This window comes from Cynara cardunculus (assembly GCF_001531365.2).
Source record: "Cynara cardunculus var. scolymus isolate 2C chromosome LG 1, CcrdV1, whole genome shotgun sequence".
Taxonomy (NCBI): Eukaryota; Viridiplantae; Streptophyta; class Magnoliopsida; order Asterales; family Asteraceae; genus Cynara; species Cynara cardunculus.
This window is the reverse complement of record NC_037528.1, coordinates 21,087,315-21,104,883: the sequence shown is the minus strand read 5'-3', so window position 1 is coordinate 21,104,883 and position 17,569 is coordinate 21,087,315. Positions and strand designations below refer to the sequence as shown.

Genomic DNA, 17,569 nt, shown 5'->3' with positions numbered 1-17,569 from the left:
CAGATAACGAGGGCCTGAATCAGAAATCACCCCATCATTTTTCGACACATGGTGGTGCTACGAAACCAAAGAACAATCAACTTGGGAGGGATATATATGCCCAAATTTGACGCATTCTTCCAATTGAGAACGACTTCCCTTCAAATTTGAACATCTTCTTTAATGCATCAACAGAAGCAGAATGATTTAAGGAGAAAAAAATTCAGAAGTTGGAAAGTACAGAATGTTTTTCAGGTCCCCTCTCTCCCTATCTCCCCTCTGTTTCTTCATATCCACACATTAAACCCCACATACAATTGCAGCCACTGAGTTGACTTCTTTTTTAGAAAACCCATGTGGGGTTTTCAATGTCTCCCTATTGGAACCAACTTTTCGTTTCCATAAATCAGGAAACATGGTTTCTGGGGTTTTCAAATCCAAGAGGGGTTTCTGTTTTTTTTTTTTTTTTTTCCCCTTTTGAATATGAATCTGATGGTTGTTTGATTTCTTTATTTGAAGATTGTGTTCTTAATTTTCGTTGAATTTTGAAGTGAATCTGATATGGATTATGGGAGTGTTCTTTGACGATTTCAGTTGAGCAATTGTGATTCTGGATTCTGGATCATACTTATATGAAAAATGTCTGGAAAAACTGATGAAATTAAAAAGGTTTGCATAATGGGCTTTGATTTGATTCACTAGTTTAATCCATTTCCCCCCCATTAATCCTCTCTAATTGTGTTCTTACTTTGCTTGATTCATGATGATGATGATTTACAGTCCTTCATTCATAAAATGCTGTCAATGAGGCTAAATAATGGAGATGAAGGGAAAGCATTGAAAAATTCTTTTGATCCCACAGGTTGTGTATTTTTTCAGCATCCAACTTCTGCTTTTTTTTATATACATATATTTTATGAATTCTTTTTCTGGTTTAAAAGTTGTGTGACATTTAAGCTGTGGTCAAAGTCTCACCTCAAGACCTGCAAATTAGAGACCAGAATTTGATTTTTTTGTAGATAAGATAATGGGGAATATGACAAGTAGATGAAAAGAAAAAGTGAGAATATGTTCAAGTTCTTGCTTTTCAACCCCAGTAAGCAACATAGAAAGTTATTCAGCCCAATGCCCCATTTGATGCCTTAAAGAAGATCATTACTTTAGTAACTTTTATCATCTTTATATCCATGTGATCTTTATATATACTCTTCATTCACATGGGTTTCGAATATCGATCACGGGTTTCAAATGAACCCTTGATTTGAGTTGAATAAATCTTGAAGTTACTCCCTCAATTGTGCAGAAATTCCAGTTGGTAGAAGGATTGGTGCATTGGATTGCTCCAATTTGCTAGGAAATTCAATGGCTGTTAGTCATGATGTGCAGTCTCTCAGGTGTGTAATCGTGACATTATTTTGCCTTCCGTTATTTGTTTTTGAGCATATGGTAAGATCACTTTGTTAAGGTCTGAGAGAGGGAAACCGCCTCTTTGCAAAATGTTGGCCCAAGGATCCCTGGTGCACCAGGGTCCCCACCATTGTTCATTCTTGAAGCGTAGGGAGCCTTCGTGCACCAGGGGTTCCTCACGGATTCATCACTGAACCAAATGAACTCATTATGTTTCACTTGGAGGTGGGGTCTGGGGAGGTAAGATGTACGCATATGTGACCTGATGACCTCTACCCGAAAGAGTAGAGGATTGTTTCCATGAATACAAGCGGCTAGTGAAGAGCGCACGAAAGGGAGAAATATAAACATGCTAAAATTTGAAAGCTAGAGACGAGTAAATGATAGCAATGCAAAAAAGAAAGAGAGACAAATATGCTTAATTTTGAGAACTAGATGCTTCTGAGGGTTTCTTTCTCATATTGTCTTGATTTCTTTTGCCTTTTTTCCTCAGCGTGTTCACGGCAACATGGAACGTAGGGGGGAAATCTCCTACTAGTGATCTTAATCTTGATAACCTTCTTCAAGTCCATTGTCAATCCGATATATACATTCTTGGGTGCGTTCTATCTCTTTGAAAATCGATCTACCTTTGCCGATATTGACTTATTTGTTCTAAATTCCTGCTCAAAATAGTCGAGATATAATGACACATGTCTTTATACGCGTCAGGGTCATGTGATAAGTTTTCACTTTTGTTAAAACATGAGTACACGTGAAGATACCCTTATAATGTGTAAAGATTATAACTTCAATATTGCGTATTGCAATGTTAGATCATATTATTTGAATGTTGTAACCTTCACACAATATAAAGGTATCTTCACAGTTCTCACGACAAATCTTCACTGAGTGATGATACTTTCACTTTTTGTTCTCACTGAAACCAGCCTGATGTTAAAGATTATTTTATTTGATCAGTTTTCAGGAAATAGTCCCTCTTAATGCCGGAAATGTCTTGGTCATTGAGGATAACGGTTCTGCCGCAAAATGGCTATCGTTGATCAGTCAGTCTCTCAACAAATCATCTAATACCGATTATTATCCACCAAATAGAACAAATACAAATTCCAGTTCTTTTGAGAGGAAGCATAGTGGCAGCGGCTCGCTGTTCTTGCAAAGAACATCCCTTAGAGCGGCCAGCAGAGCCTTCCGATCAGAGAGTCGAAGAAGGTTTAAGAGTTGCAACTGCAGCATTGTCGAGTCTGAAAGGAAAAGCTACGGTAGAGAGTCATGTTTTACATGTCAAAAGTCAAAGTCAAACAATTTCGACGATCCCTCTTCGTCAGAAGAGGATGATACCCTTACCACGAATGCCGTGGCTGCCGATGTTAGCACTCCTGCGCCAACTGGCAAGAACCAACATTTGAGATACAGTCTTATAAAGAGCAAGCAAATGGTCGGAATCTTTGTCACGATTTGGGTGAAAAAGGAGCTCATTCCACACATAGGCCACTTGAGAACTTCTTGCATAAGCCGAGGGATTTTGGGTTATCTCGGGAATAAGGTATGTCAATACCTGATATAAGCCAAACCAAACAAAAGCAGTATATCCCACCCGATATTAGAGTCTGAGAGGTGGGATATGCACACTCCTGTCCTCTGCCCAAAGGGTATGTCAGCACATTTATACGCACACACTTATATATAGAGGGGGGAGGTTCATATAAGAAAACACAAGTATGCCTATAATTTTATATTGAAATGACCTGTGATTATGGGCTATCTTAGGTCGCGGGCCAAGTCGTCCGCACACCCTTGCGTTCACCGTGTTTTATATTCACATGTGATTTTACACTGAAATCACATGTGATATAGGTATTCTCGTGGTTTCTTATTTTTGATCTTGTTCTCGTGTTTTCTTATTCTTGATCTTGTTCTCGTTTGAACCGAACCCTATATATTGGGTTTAGTTTCGGTGAGAACAAACACCTTCCCATAACAAGGTTGTAACCTTCAGAGTTCAGACCATATCAAAGATATTTTTACCTTTTCTCATCTTCTCACAAAAATGAAATTTCTTATAATGATTCTGACTCTCTCTCTCCACACACACACACATATATCTATACTGTTGTGGACCCACAGCCAAAGTAGGGGGTCAACCGCCCCCAGTCAAACCTACAGGAAAACAAGATTGTTTACCCTAAAAAATTAACCAAAACTTTTGGTTCCTGGCCCCTTGCCGAGAAATTTCTCCTAAAGATTCGCCCCCATCACCAAAAAATCTTGTATCCGTCACTATATATATCATCACCTGGTATGTCACTCTTTGTATATATTTATATATCACTTGAAAGTAGGGTTCTTTTCGTTACTTTTTTTCACAGTAGGTTGGTAATGAGGTTGTTTACAGGGTTGTATCTCGGTGAGCATGACCTTCAAGCAAACGAGCTTTTGCTTTGTGTGCAGTCACTTGGCGTCAGGAGAGAAAGAAGGGGACGAGCTTCGTAGGAATCTAGACGTTATAGAGATACTTAAAAGCACACAGTTTCCAAAGATCTGCAGAACCCCCAACCCGAATGTGCCTGACAAGATTTTAGAGCACGAGTAAGCACCTTGCTTTACAATCATTTCCTTAATCATACTTGAAACCGGATTATATCAAGATCCGATCATAATCTCGTCTGATGATGCTTTTTGCAGCCGCATCATTTGGTTAGGGGATTTAAACTATCGGATAGCTCTTAGTTACCATGAAACCAAGAAATTTTTAGAGCAGAATAATTGGGATCCCCTTCTTAATAAGGATCAGGTACTTGCATATATATATATATGCATTCTTCATTGTTGGATCTTGTTTCTAGTAGAAAATAAAGTAGTGCAACAACATCAACAATCTTGAATCTCTTTTCTGTTTGAAGTGTATATATATATATAGACGAGGATCGTGTGAGGATAGGAGTTAAGATGAGAAGTGTAAGAACGGATCTGGATCCTTGATCACTTTTAATCTTACCCCCACCCCATGAATTGCGCTTGATACGGGAATTGATCTGGTGTGCATATCCACCCTTGGATCAATCCTCGTTGAAGATCAACACCAGATCAATTCCCTTCTAAATCACAATTTATGGATGGGCATGAGATTAAAAGTGATCAAGGGTGGAGATCATTTCTTTCGGTTCTCAACTTAACTCTTTTTCTCACACGATTCTTTGTCTCTCTCTCCCCCTATATATATGTGTGGGGGATAGGATAAATAAGAAGGCTAAATATCGTGAGAAGGTAACAATGGAAGGCTTATATGTGATTCATTGAATTTTTTTAAAAAGAAAACTATTTGGTGATGCATGTTTGGACCGACATTATAGATTTATTCATATGGGTTCACAAAATTTAGCAATTTTACTTGAACCTCCATATATATATATATGGAAGGTGGTCATCATACGAGAAGTGCGAGAAGGGACAAATTACTTGTGATTTACAACACGTCCAGAAAGCCGAGAGCAACTAGTCAACACGACCAAGGTCACATGAAAGCTAGCCCCTGCAATGGGAGATCAAAGCGACCCTTTTGCTCGTGTCGTAAATCACATGTGATTTGACCCTTCTTGCAGTTCTTGTAAGTGGAATGCCTTCTCGCTTGAACCCACCCTATATATACACACACTATTCACCAGTGGGGCTTGAACCCCTGGTCTCTAAGGAGATTAGATTTACCAGATACTGTTGGGCCAATGACCCTCTGGTAACCGAATTTAAATCTTGACATGAACGGGTGTGCTCTTGTTTTTAATGTTTTTTTCTGTTTTGGGTCGTTTGGATAGCTTAAGATCGAAAGGGAAGGTGGGAGAGTATTCGACGGTTGGAAAGAGGGGAGGATCTCCTTTCCGCCAACGTACAAATACTCATACAACTCGGATTCGTATGCTGGAGAGACCATAAAATCGAAGAGCAAGAGGAGAACTCCAGCATGGTAATGAGCCCAGATGTTAGGATTTAGAGGTCACGAGTTCATTTAAACAAAGATGCATGCTTTGACTATTGGTCAAAGAAATCTTTAGATTGCAAAATTCGAAGCATTCATCTTTTTCATCATCTCATTAATGTCATGATCTTCTTCGTGTTTTCCCTTTTTCCCCGAAATGAAAGATTGGCGGGTTTCTAGGCCGGTTTCTAGGATATTCTTGTTTTTCTGGTAACTGTGGGTGTCCGGATCCCATGGGCCCAGAGATAACAGTCATGAAAATCCTTAATGGCCCTAAGCATACTCGATCCAACGACCTACAGGGAGGAGGCCCAAGGTCTAACCTGTCATTAATGAGAACGTAAAAATTGCAGGTGTGACAGAATACTGTGGTACGGGGAGGGGATCCATCAGAAGTCGTATACACGTTGGGATTCGCGGTTTTCAGATCACCGGCCCGTCTGTGCAACATTTTTAGTATTTTTGCATAATCAAAGGCGAGTTGAACGAAATTGTTGGTTCTGTCTCTTCAATTCTAGATGACCGAAATCAAGCCTGAAACTCATTCTTTTGTGCAGGGAATAAGAAGACCGACTGTGGGTGCTGACTAGAAACGGATGCTCGAGAGTTTTGACCAGTCGATAGACGCAATGAAACGTAATAATCAACTCAAGTTCCTGTAACTGTACATAGCAATATTCTTACAATCACTATACCAGAAGAAGAAAGAAATGAAATAAAAATTTGCTTTTTGCAGTATGATCTTTGCCTTTGCATTCATTTTTCTTCAATAACTTGAAGTCAGCAATAACTGGTTTCAAAGAAGTTAGATGGGTAGTGGACAGGTTTCCATACATTCTATCCTTTCAGATTTAGGGGTCTTTTACTAAATGCTTACTTGGTAAGTACTTACCAGATAAATTTCCTCATCGGATGAACATGACAAAGACCAAGAATCTTACCGGATAAGAATAACAAGAATGATGGAGAGTCTTACCCAGACTCATACGAAACCTCATTGTGAGACACATTCATAGGTTGATTGTGATCAACAAATTGATTTTGAGCATTACTGATTGGGCCTGGGTTGGAACTTCCTCCGACATGGCTTCCTCTTCCCGATCAAATGCCACCACTAACAGAATTTTTCCACCAACACGTAAATTGTAGCCGGTCTTCTTGACTCGATAGCAAAATCCATAAACCCAGTAACATCATCGTCATCAGCTAACTCAAAGAACATGTCCATCATAGTTGTGCAGAAACCTAAATACATCAGTTATTTCAATTTTTTTAGAACATGGTTAACCAACTTCAGATGTGTAACGTTATGTGGCAAAAGGATGCTACGTTGCATAACTTCTGGAGATACATACTCCATAACATTATAGTCGACACAGCTAAATAAAAGCAAAAAACTTTCCAGCCAAATGACTGAGTTTTCCTGACATAAATAAAAAATAACCTCTAAAAAACTATTCATATCAGAAGAACTCAACAAAAAAAGCCATTAACCCCCTATTTCAAGAGAATTCGTAACATATCAATCTCAGATAGAATTTTTAACATTGCATTGAATTAAACCACATATTCCATTTCGGCCTGAATGTTCCTTCATCATCATATAACCTTTAACAAAATCAATTTTTATATACATTTAAATGAAAACTCATTCTATTCCAAAATAAATATCTGCAATAAAAAGACATACAGTTTTGAACATGTGTAATTATTATATTTTTTTAATCAATTAAATTACAATCTTACCATTAGTAAATAAAAAACAATTTATTGACTTATTCCGGTGTCACACCGTTAATAAGCACTTTTGAATGTTTGGATAAATAACTTATACCGGTGTCAAACCGGTAATAAAGAGTTTTTGAAAAAGTTAAAGTCTTCTGACTTATAATAAGTTGATAAGTGCTTTTATAGAAAAGCATAAGTTGTTTCAAATAAGCAATCCCAAACACCCCCTAAACACTTATTTTCGTATAAACAATATGGGCAAATTGATTTCGGGACAAATGGAGTAATAAGGTAAGATTATAGAGAAAACCGTAAAAACATGAAAATCAATGGAACACTCTAAGAACCATTCATTTTCACATTATGCACATGGGCATACAAATAATTTGTCCGATATATACATGTGCATAATATGCACACATGAATAGAAACAAAGAGATATCTTCAATTACTTATATGTACCGGTACATATTGTACAGATAAATAATTACTAGAATGTTTCTCAATTTTAATTTTTCAGGAGTTTTCCTTGAACCTTACCCTACAGTAATTTTTTTAGAGTAATAATTCAGTATTTGTTTTTTGATTAACCTGGATTTGAACCTAGAACCTTGTGATACTTTTGACCACTTGTTTTGCAGATAGCCCGGATTCATCGCATTTGAACTTCCGTGTCCACAAGGGAATTTTTATTCCTCCTTGGATTTGAACCTGAAACCTTCTGGTACTTTTGACCTTTGAAATCAAGCTCAAACCAATCAAACACCACCCTTATGATTTAATTCAGTATTTTTTGGGTTGGGCCTTTACCAAGTGGCATGGACGGCCCTGAATACATGCACAAAAAGTCAAGTATATAAGTACATCAACAAAGGCTTTTGGTGATTCTTGGACTCATTTTAATGCCCACGGAATCAAATCAAGCTTCACCACCTGTTGGAGGGTCTGATTTGTAATTACTACAAAGTTCAAGGGGTTTAGTCGCATTCATCACACGTGTCTCCCACGCCCTTTATTTCTTACTTGTTTTTATTAGGTGCTTCCACAGTCACCCCCACCACTCTAACTGACAAATGTGCATTTCTTTTTCAAATTTTCAACCAATCGCACCTTCAACTTTCACCCTTTCTTCAAACCGACCATTCATGTTTCAAAACGTACAAAATCGGTCCCTTGGTTTTCTTTTTTTACGTGTTTTGGTGGTGTTTATATGTGCTTTTAAGGTAATTACTACCTGATTGGATATAATGAAATGACCATAAAATCAAAAAGTGTAGAAATTTTTATCAGTTACATTATTATCACTGAAGTAACTATATTTATATCAGATATACTTGCATGTTTATTATCAGTTAAATATTTAAACTAATATTCAAAAACATACTTGAATTTGTTTAGATGGGTCAAAAACTTTGTCTATAACGATGTTGTCGAATTTGGAAGAAAAAGGAAAAAAAGAAAAGAGAAGGAAAGGAACAGAAAGGAAGGGACCGTTTGGCAGTTGTTGAATGATTTGATATAAAATGATTAAGTGATCAGAATGATTAAGAGACTCTCATGATATAGTACAAAATGAAATATAATTGTTTGATAATTGTTTACAATAAAATTAGGGCGATGAATGGTTAAGGGATGCCTAAGATACAAAATCATTCAGATGGTTTTAGAATCATTAAGAGACCGACTTTTTTTTCTGTCAAACAAGATTCACCTCTTAACGATTCAAAGACTTCTTCTTAATTGACTTATTAAAAGGTAAACAAACAACCCCGAAGTTTTTCATTTGTGTCCTCAAATAAGATGGAAAAGAAATCTATCGTTTTGACAAATATACCCTTAAGGGGTGAAAAAGGCTGTTACAGGGAAAAGGCAAGTGACGTGAAGGATACAGGGGGAAAAGGGTTTTTTTATTAATGGGTAATTTTGGAATTTTACTATTAATTTTACCTTAAACCATTACAACTTAATAGATAATATTTTTTTATGGGTGTTTTTAGAAAAGAATAAAAGTTTGGTGGTGAAAATGTAAAAAAGAAAACAAAAGAGGGAAAAGTGAGATTCCAGTGTAGTGTAGGAGGGAGAGAGAGAAGAAAGGTGATTGGTAGCATGGCTGACACTTGAGCCAAGTGTTGTGCACTTGATTAACCTCATTTGGGTTAAAATCTAACCATAATTATAACTCATGGTTAGTTACGGTGAAAAATAAATAAATTTAATGGTTTATTCCTTCATTTAATTATTAAGAACAATTTGTTTTTTTAATTAATTACTTAAATAAGAGCTATAAATAGCTAAATTTACATTAAATTATATTATTATAAGACATATTTTATTAAAAAAACAACCTAATTGTTTTTTATTTAAAATTAATAATTAGATTTATCTTGATGTTATATTTAAAGTTTAAGAATATATCTAACATAGCGGCGGTTTAATTTAGAACCAAAATCTTAACTATGATTTCATGATCGACGGTTATAATAAATACGAGTTCAATATTTTTAATTAAAAAACAAAAAATAAAAATAAAATAACCGTTTTGTTATTAATCAAAACGGTTAAGATAGGGATTGCAAAATAACCTTGGTCATCTGACATATTCTCTAAAATATAATAAAGATTTTGTTCTTAATTTTACTCTTACAGATTTTTTATATTATTTTTTAAAATAAAAAAAGCGAGAAAAACTTCAATTTTAGAGAATTTTCTAAATTTTAATACGGAAAGAGAGATTATTTTTTATTCATTTTCATTTAATGAGATTTAGTGGGTATTTGGAATTGCTTATTTGAAACAACTTATACTTTTCCACAAAAGTTCTTATCAACTTATTATAAGTTAGAATGGTTTAATTTCTTCAAAAACTTCTTATTACCGGTTTAACACCGGTGTAAACTGTTTATCCAAACACTCAAAAGTGTTTATTACCAGTATCACACAGAAACAAATCAATTAGTTGTTTTTATAAACAATCTCAAACACCCCCTTATATCTTATTATTTTATACGCAGTTTTTTTTCATTATTAGGATTATAAAACTATAGAATATCTTAATAATATAATTAATATTAAAATTTAAAAAAAAAAGAATATTTAAGAATTGAATATTGATATTTATTTTAGATATTTTCAGTTTTTGATTCTAGAAAATGTGTTAAAAATATTGTAATAAGATTAATGAAAAAGCTCATAAACTGAAAGATGACATCATGACTGAGGTAGTAATTAAGACAGAGAGAGTCTTTTTAACAGAAAAAACTGAAGTCAATAAGCAGTAATTTACAGATTCAGTTAAATACAAACAGTAAATTATGAAGTAATTGGGCATGCCAGCAAAAAAATAGAAATTCCCAATCAGTTTTCTTCTCTAAATCTGTGTTTTGGTAAGCTAACTTTTGTAGGCTGATTCTAGCCAAACCCACCTAGTTGCTCAGCCATATATCTACCTCCATCTCACATCTCACATCTCACATCTCACAACCCAACTTCTTATTACAAACCCCCCTCTCTCTCTCTCTCTCTCTAACCAAAACCCCCCATAAAATCTAGAGAGAGAGAAAATGAAGAGAAGAAGACTGTCACCAACTTCATCATGTTCATCCTCATCTTCATGCATTAATGAAGAACCCCAGATTCCTAAACCCAAAAGACCCTCTAGACCCCACACCAAGAACAATCTCAATTCCAATCAAAATGCTGCTGAAACCAACCGCAGAAGCTCCATTTACAGAGGTGTCACCAGGTAACTTCACTTCATTTCACTTGCAATTTTCTTCACAAAGATTCTGTTTTTCTTCGAAAAGATCCATTTTTTCTTGGAAATCAGTTGTGTGTTACGATCCCAGATAATACCCATTTGCTAAAAGGGTTTTGGGTTTCTGCTAGTTTCTGAAATTGGGAAGAGGGATTCTGGGTTACATGCATGGGTATACTCGAAAAATCCTCTTTCTTGACGAATTCGTTCAGGACCTTTGCGAAACGAAATCAATTCTATTCGAAAACCAATTTCTGCAGAAATTCCCCAAATTGAATTCCAGCTGTTGAAGAACATGCATGGCGGAAGTTTTTAGGGTAAAATCTTTGGAATCTTTCCAGAAAATCAAACGAATTCGATTCAAAATTTCTGCAAAAGCTTCAAATCCCAGATTCTTGATTACATGCATGAAATGATGTCGAATTGGTGTGGAGATTATGTGTTGCATGCATGGAGATATGAACGGAATTGATGGAAATCGTTAACAGGCATCGATGGACAGGAAGATTTGAAGCACATCTGTGGGACAAAAGTACATGGAACAGCATCCAGAACAAGAAAGGAAAACAAAGTGAATATCATCTCCCTCTGATATTATTTTTAATATTTAATATTTAATTTAATTATTATTATTAAATCAAATCAAATTACAGAGATCTGCAATCTTAATTTTTATGAATATTATTTATATTTAATATATTAATTAATTTTGAGTTCTGACTCTGTTTTTTTGGTTGTTTGGTTTGGTGTGATCCCCTGTTCTTGATTGTCACTGTGGTTTCTGCTTTTATAGTTTATTTGGGTAAGTCCTCTCTCTCTTCCAATTTCATTACCTTTTTTTATATTTAATAATTCAAATTTGATATTATTTTTTATAAATAAAAAAAAGAATTCGATTCGGTAACGGGTTTCTTTTTGTTTTTATTAAACTCTATAAAAAACGTTCGTTTCAGATATCTAACTGAATACTTTTATTAAATTATATGTCAAGTTAAACGAATAACTGGTGGGTTTGGAGACAATGTTGTTGGTTTAACATTTGACCGGTGTAATTTTGTAGGGGCCTACGATAGTGAAGAGGCTGCGGCTCGTACTTATGATCTTGCTGCGCTTAAATACTGGGGCCCCGAGACGACGCTTAATTTCCAGGTACCCCGTGAAAAAGATTTTGTATTTGACTTTTTCGGCTCGAGATTTGACTTGTTTTTAAAATGGATTGAGCATGTACGAGCACCCATTTGCTCGTCACGCTTTTTTGAGTTGATGTGATTGCGGGAATAAAACAAGTGTGATGTTTTTTTTGTATTTATTGTAGATGGATACATACAAAAAGGAGATCGAAGAAATGGAAAAACTGTCCAAGGATGAATATTTAGCTTCGTTGAGGCGAAGAAGCAGTGGTTTTTCTAGAGGCGTTTCGAAATACCGAGGGGTAGCAAGGTAACGCACTGGAACCCGTCTTTGTACTGTAACATCCTAGAGACACCCATTCTACTTGAACAGACGGAAAATGTTGCAAGGGTAAAACAGTCATTTTTACTTTAATAAATTAGTTTTGTATTTTTCCTTTTTTTTTTTCAAACAACGGTCATTTGTCTCTTTCTAACGTTGTTTATAGCTATCATGCTTGACATTTTATGTCTGGACAGCTTACATAATCTTTTAAAATCCAAAAACAAACATGTACCAGCAAAATATGAACAGTTTTGTCAAAGTTTTAAGAGACAGTAACAGAAAATAAAACGATGTTTCATTAAACCATAGAAACCTGTCCCGAATGGGAGTAAACTATAAACAACTTTTATTATCTGTTTATTGATAGATTACTGATAAAATAATTATCAGTAGTTTCTAAGTATTTAATGCTAAATAGTTGGGGAAGTAAGAGAAAACATGTAGAATGAGTTTGTGGGGGTGTTCATATTCTTTGTATGTTACATGTGGAATATGAGTTTGATTTTGCATATGCAACTTCACTATCATGCTTATCATTGTCTATGAGGTAATAGTGAGCCACATTCCCTTGACTTTGACTTTGACTGTTCACTCCAACAAGAAATAAAAGAATGGTAGTTGGCTTTAACCGAAAACATCAACCGTTGCACTGTATAACGTCTGTGTTTTATGTGTCAGACGATGAAGTCGTAAGGTAGCTTCTATTTGCTGTACGAGATGGTTGTTTTGGACTTTAGCAGCACACTATGCATTAAATTATGAAATGGTTTTCATAACCGAGTGTGTTTAGTTGAAGAAAAACATGATTGTAGAAATCTACGGTTTTTATGACTTTATAGGCATCATCATAACGGAAGATGGGAGGCACGAATTGGACGAGTTCTTGGAAATAAATACTTGTACTTGGGGACTTACAGTACGTATCATCTTTGACTACTGCTCTTTAAATATATTTGCGTATATGAATGTTTATATGTTCTTTGGTTTTTTACGTTTATAGTTTTCATCTATATGTTTCACGTAGTTAGGCATGTCAGGGGTTGGATCAGAATCCCCGACAAGGGTCGTCAATCAATCACTAAAACATTTGTTCTGAAATGAGAAGAATAATTAAAACGTCCAGAAACGTTTACCCTAACAACCGACACCTCGTCCTGTAACAACCACCTAGAAAACGATTTAACGGTTAAATTGCTTAACAAATAACGTGTTTAGAACGATAAACGTTACTTGTTTGAAGACATTAAAAGCCAAAATGCAACTAGAATTGAGATGGAATGATTTGAGGTGGTTTGTTTTATTAGATATTTGGAAGATGTCATTTACATCAACATCTAGGAATTGCTTTTAAGAACACAATTGTCTACTTTCAACACATTCTTTCCAAATAAGTGTGCTCAACTACCCAATCAAAACTCAAAGGCATAATTATAAAGTTCTAAGGTAACTCGCATAATATGTATAGGGTTTGGGTTTACGTGAGATCACACTGTTTTCGTGAGACCCGTGAGACCACATTGTTTTCGTGAGACCCGTGAGACCACTTTTTTACACTTGAAACTTTACAACCAAACGTTGTGAAGGTAAAAAAACGACTTTTACAACGTTTTTTTCTGTGAAGTTTCAAGTGTAAAAAGTTGTCTGACGTGTCTCACGAAAACATGTTGGTATCCCGACTCTCTCTCTCTCTCTCTCTATATATATATATATATATATCAACAAATATATTGTGAGTCACGTTTTTATATTTTGAGCTCAAAATACCACAAAGTTTGTTTTAGGGGTCGTTTATCTAAACATTTACCTGATAAGCACTTACCGGTAAAATTCAACAATATCGCTTACTTACCGGGTAAGATTTTATTCACTAAAACGCATCGTATGCAACAATTTATCCCGGTAAGTGGTAACCATGATAAGAGTCGTTGTCTTCATTTACTGGATAAGGCTCTCGATTCTTGTTTTCGTTCTTACCGGGTAAGATTCTTAGTCTTTGTCATATTCATCCGGTAAAGTAAATTGATTTGGTAAACGGTTACATGGGTAAGCATTTCGTAAACGACATCTTAGTTTATATTTAACAATATATTTTTTTTCAATTGGTGTATTAAATGTTAAAAATTGAAAGCTTGTTACACTAATTTAAAATAAATTAAATAAAAATAAAGAAATTTTTTAGTGTATTTTGATAATATTTTAATCACGTGGGTTAGAGTCCTGGTGGAGCTAGAAAAGTTCATCCACAAACCATTTAGTTTGGAAAAGTATAGAATACACCCTTTATTTCAACTTTATTTCCAAAAATGGTAAGAGGGTTAGAGCAGCTAAAGACGCATAATATAGGGGGCAAATTGTAAGGTTTTAAACTTCAAGGGTCATTACAGTAATATTAATATTCTGTGTATATATAGTGTGAGTGATTATGACGTGGCACGTGACATGGCTTACTTTAATTATCTTATTTTCTACCCACTAAAGGTGTTATTGTTAAGTAGTTAGGGTTTAACACATTCAATGTGAAAGATCTATATTTGATTTATGCAACTGTAAAAGAGCCAGGGGTAAATTTGTCCCCTTTTTTCATGAACTATATATATTCACATCCAATAATTCCCAGATCAAATAGAGGATGTGTGATCACGTGAGAACAGTTTGTTTTCGTGTGATCACGTAAGAACAGTTTGTTTTCGTGAGATCCGTGAGAACACATTTTTACACTTGAAACTTCACAGCAAAACGTTGTGAAGGTGACCTTCATTATGTTTTTGTTGTGAATTTTCGGGGTTTTTTTACCTTCATAACATTTTGCTGTGAAATTTCAAGTGTAAAAAAGTAGTCTTAAAGATGATTTTTATGTAACAATAAAATTTAAAATGGTTTAACTTTATCTCAAAAAATAATTGCCAAACAAGATCTTCAATTTGCATTTTTGTGGGATTCTTTGTAGCCGTACAAAGCAGACTTTTGATACCTTCCGATCAAATAGATCCCATCTCACAATCTAAAAAGCCGTGCAATGTTTTTATATAATATTAGAAAATTAATTATAACTAAATATTTTATATAAATAATTATTTATCTGTTGTTTTATTTACAAACGCAACCATTAACATAAATCATATAAATCAATCGCAACCGTTCAATCTGATTCGATGCATTTCTCGATTGTTTCTTAATATAAAATGTCGATCGTAAAAAACTGTTATTATTTTTATAAATATTTTAATTAAATTTTAGTGTAATTTATATTAATGGTTAGATTCATAAGGTGTTGGCTCTTTATATATATAATATATATATATATATATATATATATATATATAAGTAACTTTATAGCCTTTATTTTTTTTAAGCATATAGTGCAACAGTGCACATGCCCCTCCCTTTTCCCAAGTAACTATATGATTAAGAATATACCATTTGCATGTTTATTTTTTAACCATCATATTTGATGTGATGCGTATTCTGATGGGATTTCATATATTTTAACAGTTATCAGTAAATATAATTGATTAACTTGTGTTTTTAAGGTACTCAAGAGGAAGCAGCTGCAGCATACGACTTAGCTGCGATCGAGTATCGAGGTGCGAAAGCTGTGACCAATTTCGATATCAGCATCTATGCGGACCGCTTGAAAAACGGTGTGCCGCAAATCGAAGCTAACCCCGAGTCGAATGAACTCGTGGCATCACCAGAAAACGAGCAAAATGAAGTGGTGCATCACGACGTACATTTCCAACAGGAACAACAACTGGAATTAGTCGAGAAACAAGAACCATTGCCCGAGATTCATAACCTTGATTTCCCACCTTCGGTTGAGGACGAACACCCGTGGAGCTTGTGCTTGGATTCGAATTACAATCTCCTTCCGGTCCCACACATTCCGCTTGATAAATCCGGCGAAATGCTCGACTTGTTTGACGATACTGGCTTCGAGGATAATATCGACATAATTTTCGATGGGCCGTTCTTGAATGGAAACGAGTTGGAGAAAGTACATGCGTGTATCACGTCACCATCGTCTTCATCGTCATTGTCCTCCTCCTCGACAACGACCTCAATTTCGTATCCCATTTCGCACGGCTAAATACAAGATTTAGTCGTCTAATCTGTCATCATTTCGCGTTTTTTTTTTTGTTTCGGTGCTTTCGAGCTTTATGTTGTTCAATCTTTCTAGTGGATTATAGATGCATTGAACATTATGAGGGTTGTTTTGTTCTCTTTATTCTTTGTGAGTTCATCAATCTTCGTATACTTAGATTTACAAAACAAAAATTGGTCTCATGCTGGAAGGTTGGATTTGGTCAAATGGTTCGATCTTTCGAGCCAACTAGAACATTTACGAAGGCATTATCGGGAATCATGTGCCTCGGGTTGGAATAAGATCGGATCGCAACATAATTGGAACCTACAAGTGGATTACTCGAATAGAAATCCTAAAAAGGACCGGTTATAAAAGGTCTGGCCCAAAAAATTGATTAGAAACGAAAGCCCGTTTTGTTTCTAAATTTAAAACTTATGGTTGGTCCTTTACCGGTTAAAAGAACGTTCTAGATCTTTTGGTAAAGCTAAGAAACCGGTCCGGTCCAAACCCAGTGAAACCCAGTTAAAGTATAAAAAAACCCGGTCAACAGTTTTCTAAAAAAATAAGGGGATGTGGTTTGTCAAAAATAACACTTTTTGTCCTTGTAGTTTGGAATTACAAAATAACCACCATGATTTGCAGGAACGTCCAGATTCGATCACTCCCTCAAATGGTTGTCGAAAAGTTCCGTTAAGTGATGGGCGTTTCTGTTCTCTTATCGATGTTTTTGTCTTTTACCCAATAAAAAACCACAGGGACCAAAAACTGATTTTGATTGGGTAAAAGACAAATAAATCGATAAAAGAAACAAATGTCCCACATTTAACGAACTCTTTTAGCAGCTATTAGAGTGAGGGACCAAATTCAAATGTTTTTGCAAACCATGATGACCATTATGTACTTTTGAAACTGCAAAGACGGGAAGTGTTACTTTTGACAAACCATAGGGACCAAATTTGTAGTTTATTCCTAACATTATTTTGTAAAATTAATGATTAAGGGTCCGTTTACCAGACACTTACCCGGTAAGTGCTTACCAGTAAAATTTAACACTAATATTTACTTACCGGGTAAGATTTTAGTCCATCAAAACGACCTTCTATGCAACAATTCACCCGGTAAGCACTTACCATGGTAAAAGTCGTCGCCCTCACTTACCGGGTAAGACTCATGGTCCTTGTCTCGCTCT

At 35.2% G+C, this 17,569-nt stretch overlaps 2 protein-coding genes across 2 annotated transcripts; both read left to right on the top strand.

The window, feature by feature from the left end:
• The first annotated feature begins 172 nt into the window (after positions 1-172).
• On the top strand, positions 173-6,097 carry LOC112522404 (type I inositol polyphosphate 5-phosphatase 10-like). The gene is made up of 11 exons (XM_025131504.1): positions 173-234; positions 574-648; positions 760-841; positions 1,283-1,373; positions 1,880-1,984; positions 2,347-2,932; positions 3,782-3,975; positions 4,072-4,180; positions 5,199-5,347; positions 5,713-5,835; positions 5,917-6,097. Exons 2-11 carry the CDS (start codon positions 619-621, stop codon positions 5,921-5,923), a joined length of 1,476 nt encoding a protein of 491 aa, XP_024987272.1. The 5' UTR covers positions 173-234; positions 574-618; the 3' UTR covers positions 5,924-6,097.
• Positions 6,098-10,623: 4,526 nt separating this feature from the next.
• Positions 10,624-16,499, top strand: LOC112522412 (ethylene-responsive transcription factor WRI1-like). Its single transcript, XM_025131514.1, has 7 exons — positions 10,624-10,829; positions 11,330-11,412; positions 11,635-11,643; positions 11,902-11,990; positions 12,157-12,281; positions 13,136-13,212; positions 15,827-16,499. Exons 1-7 carry the CDS (start codon positions 10,648-10,650, stop codon positions 16,381-16,383), a joined length of 1,122 nt encoding a protein of 373 aa, XP_024987282.1. The 5' UTR covers positions 10,624-10,647; the 3' UTR covers positions 16,384-16,499.
• Positions 16,500-17,569: the final 1,070 nt, after the last annotated feature.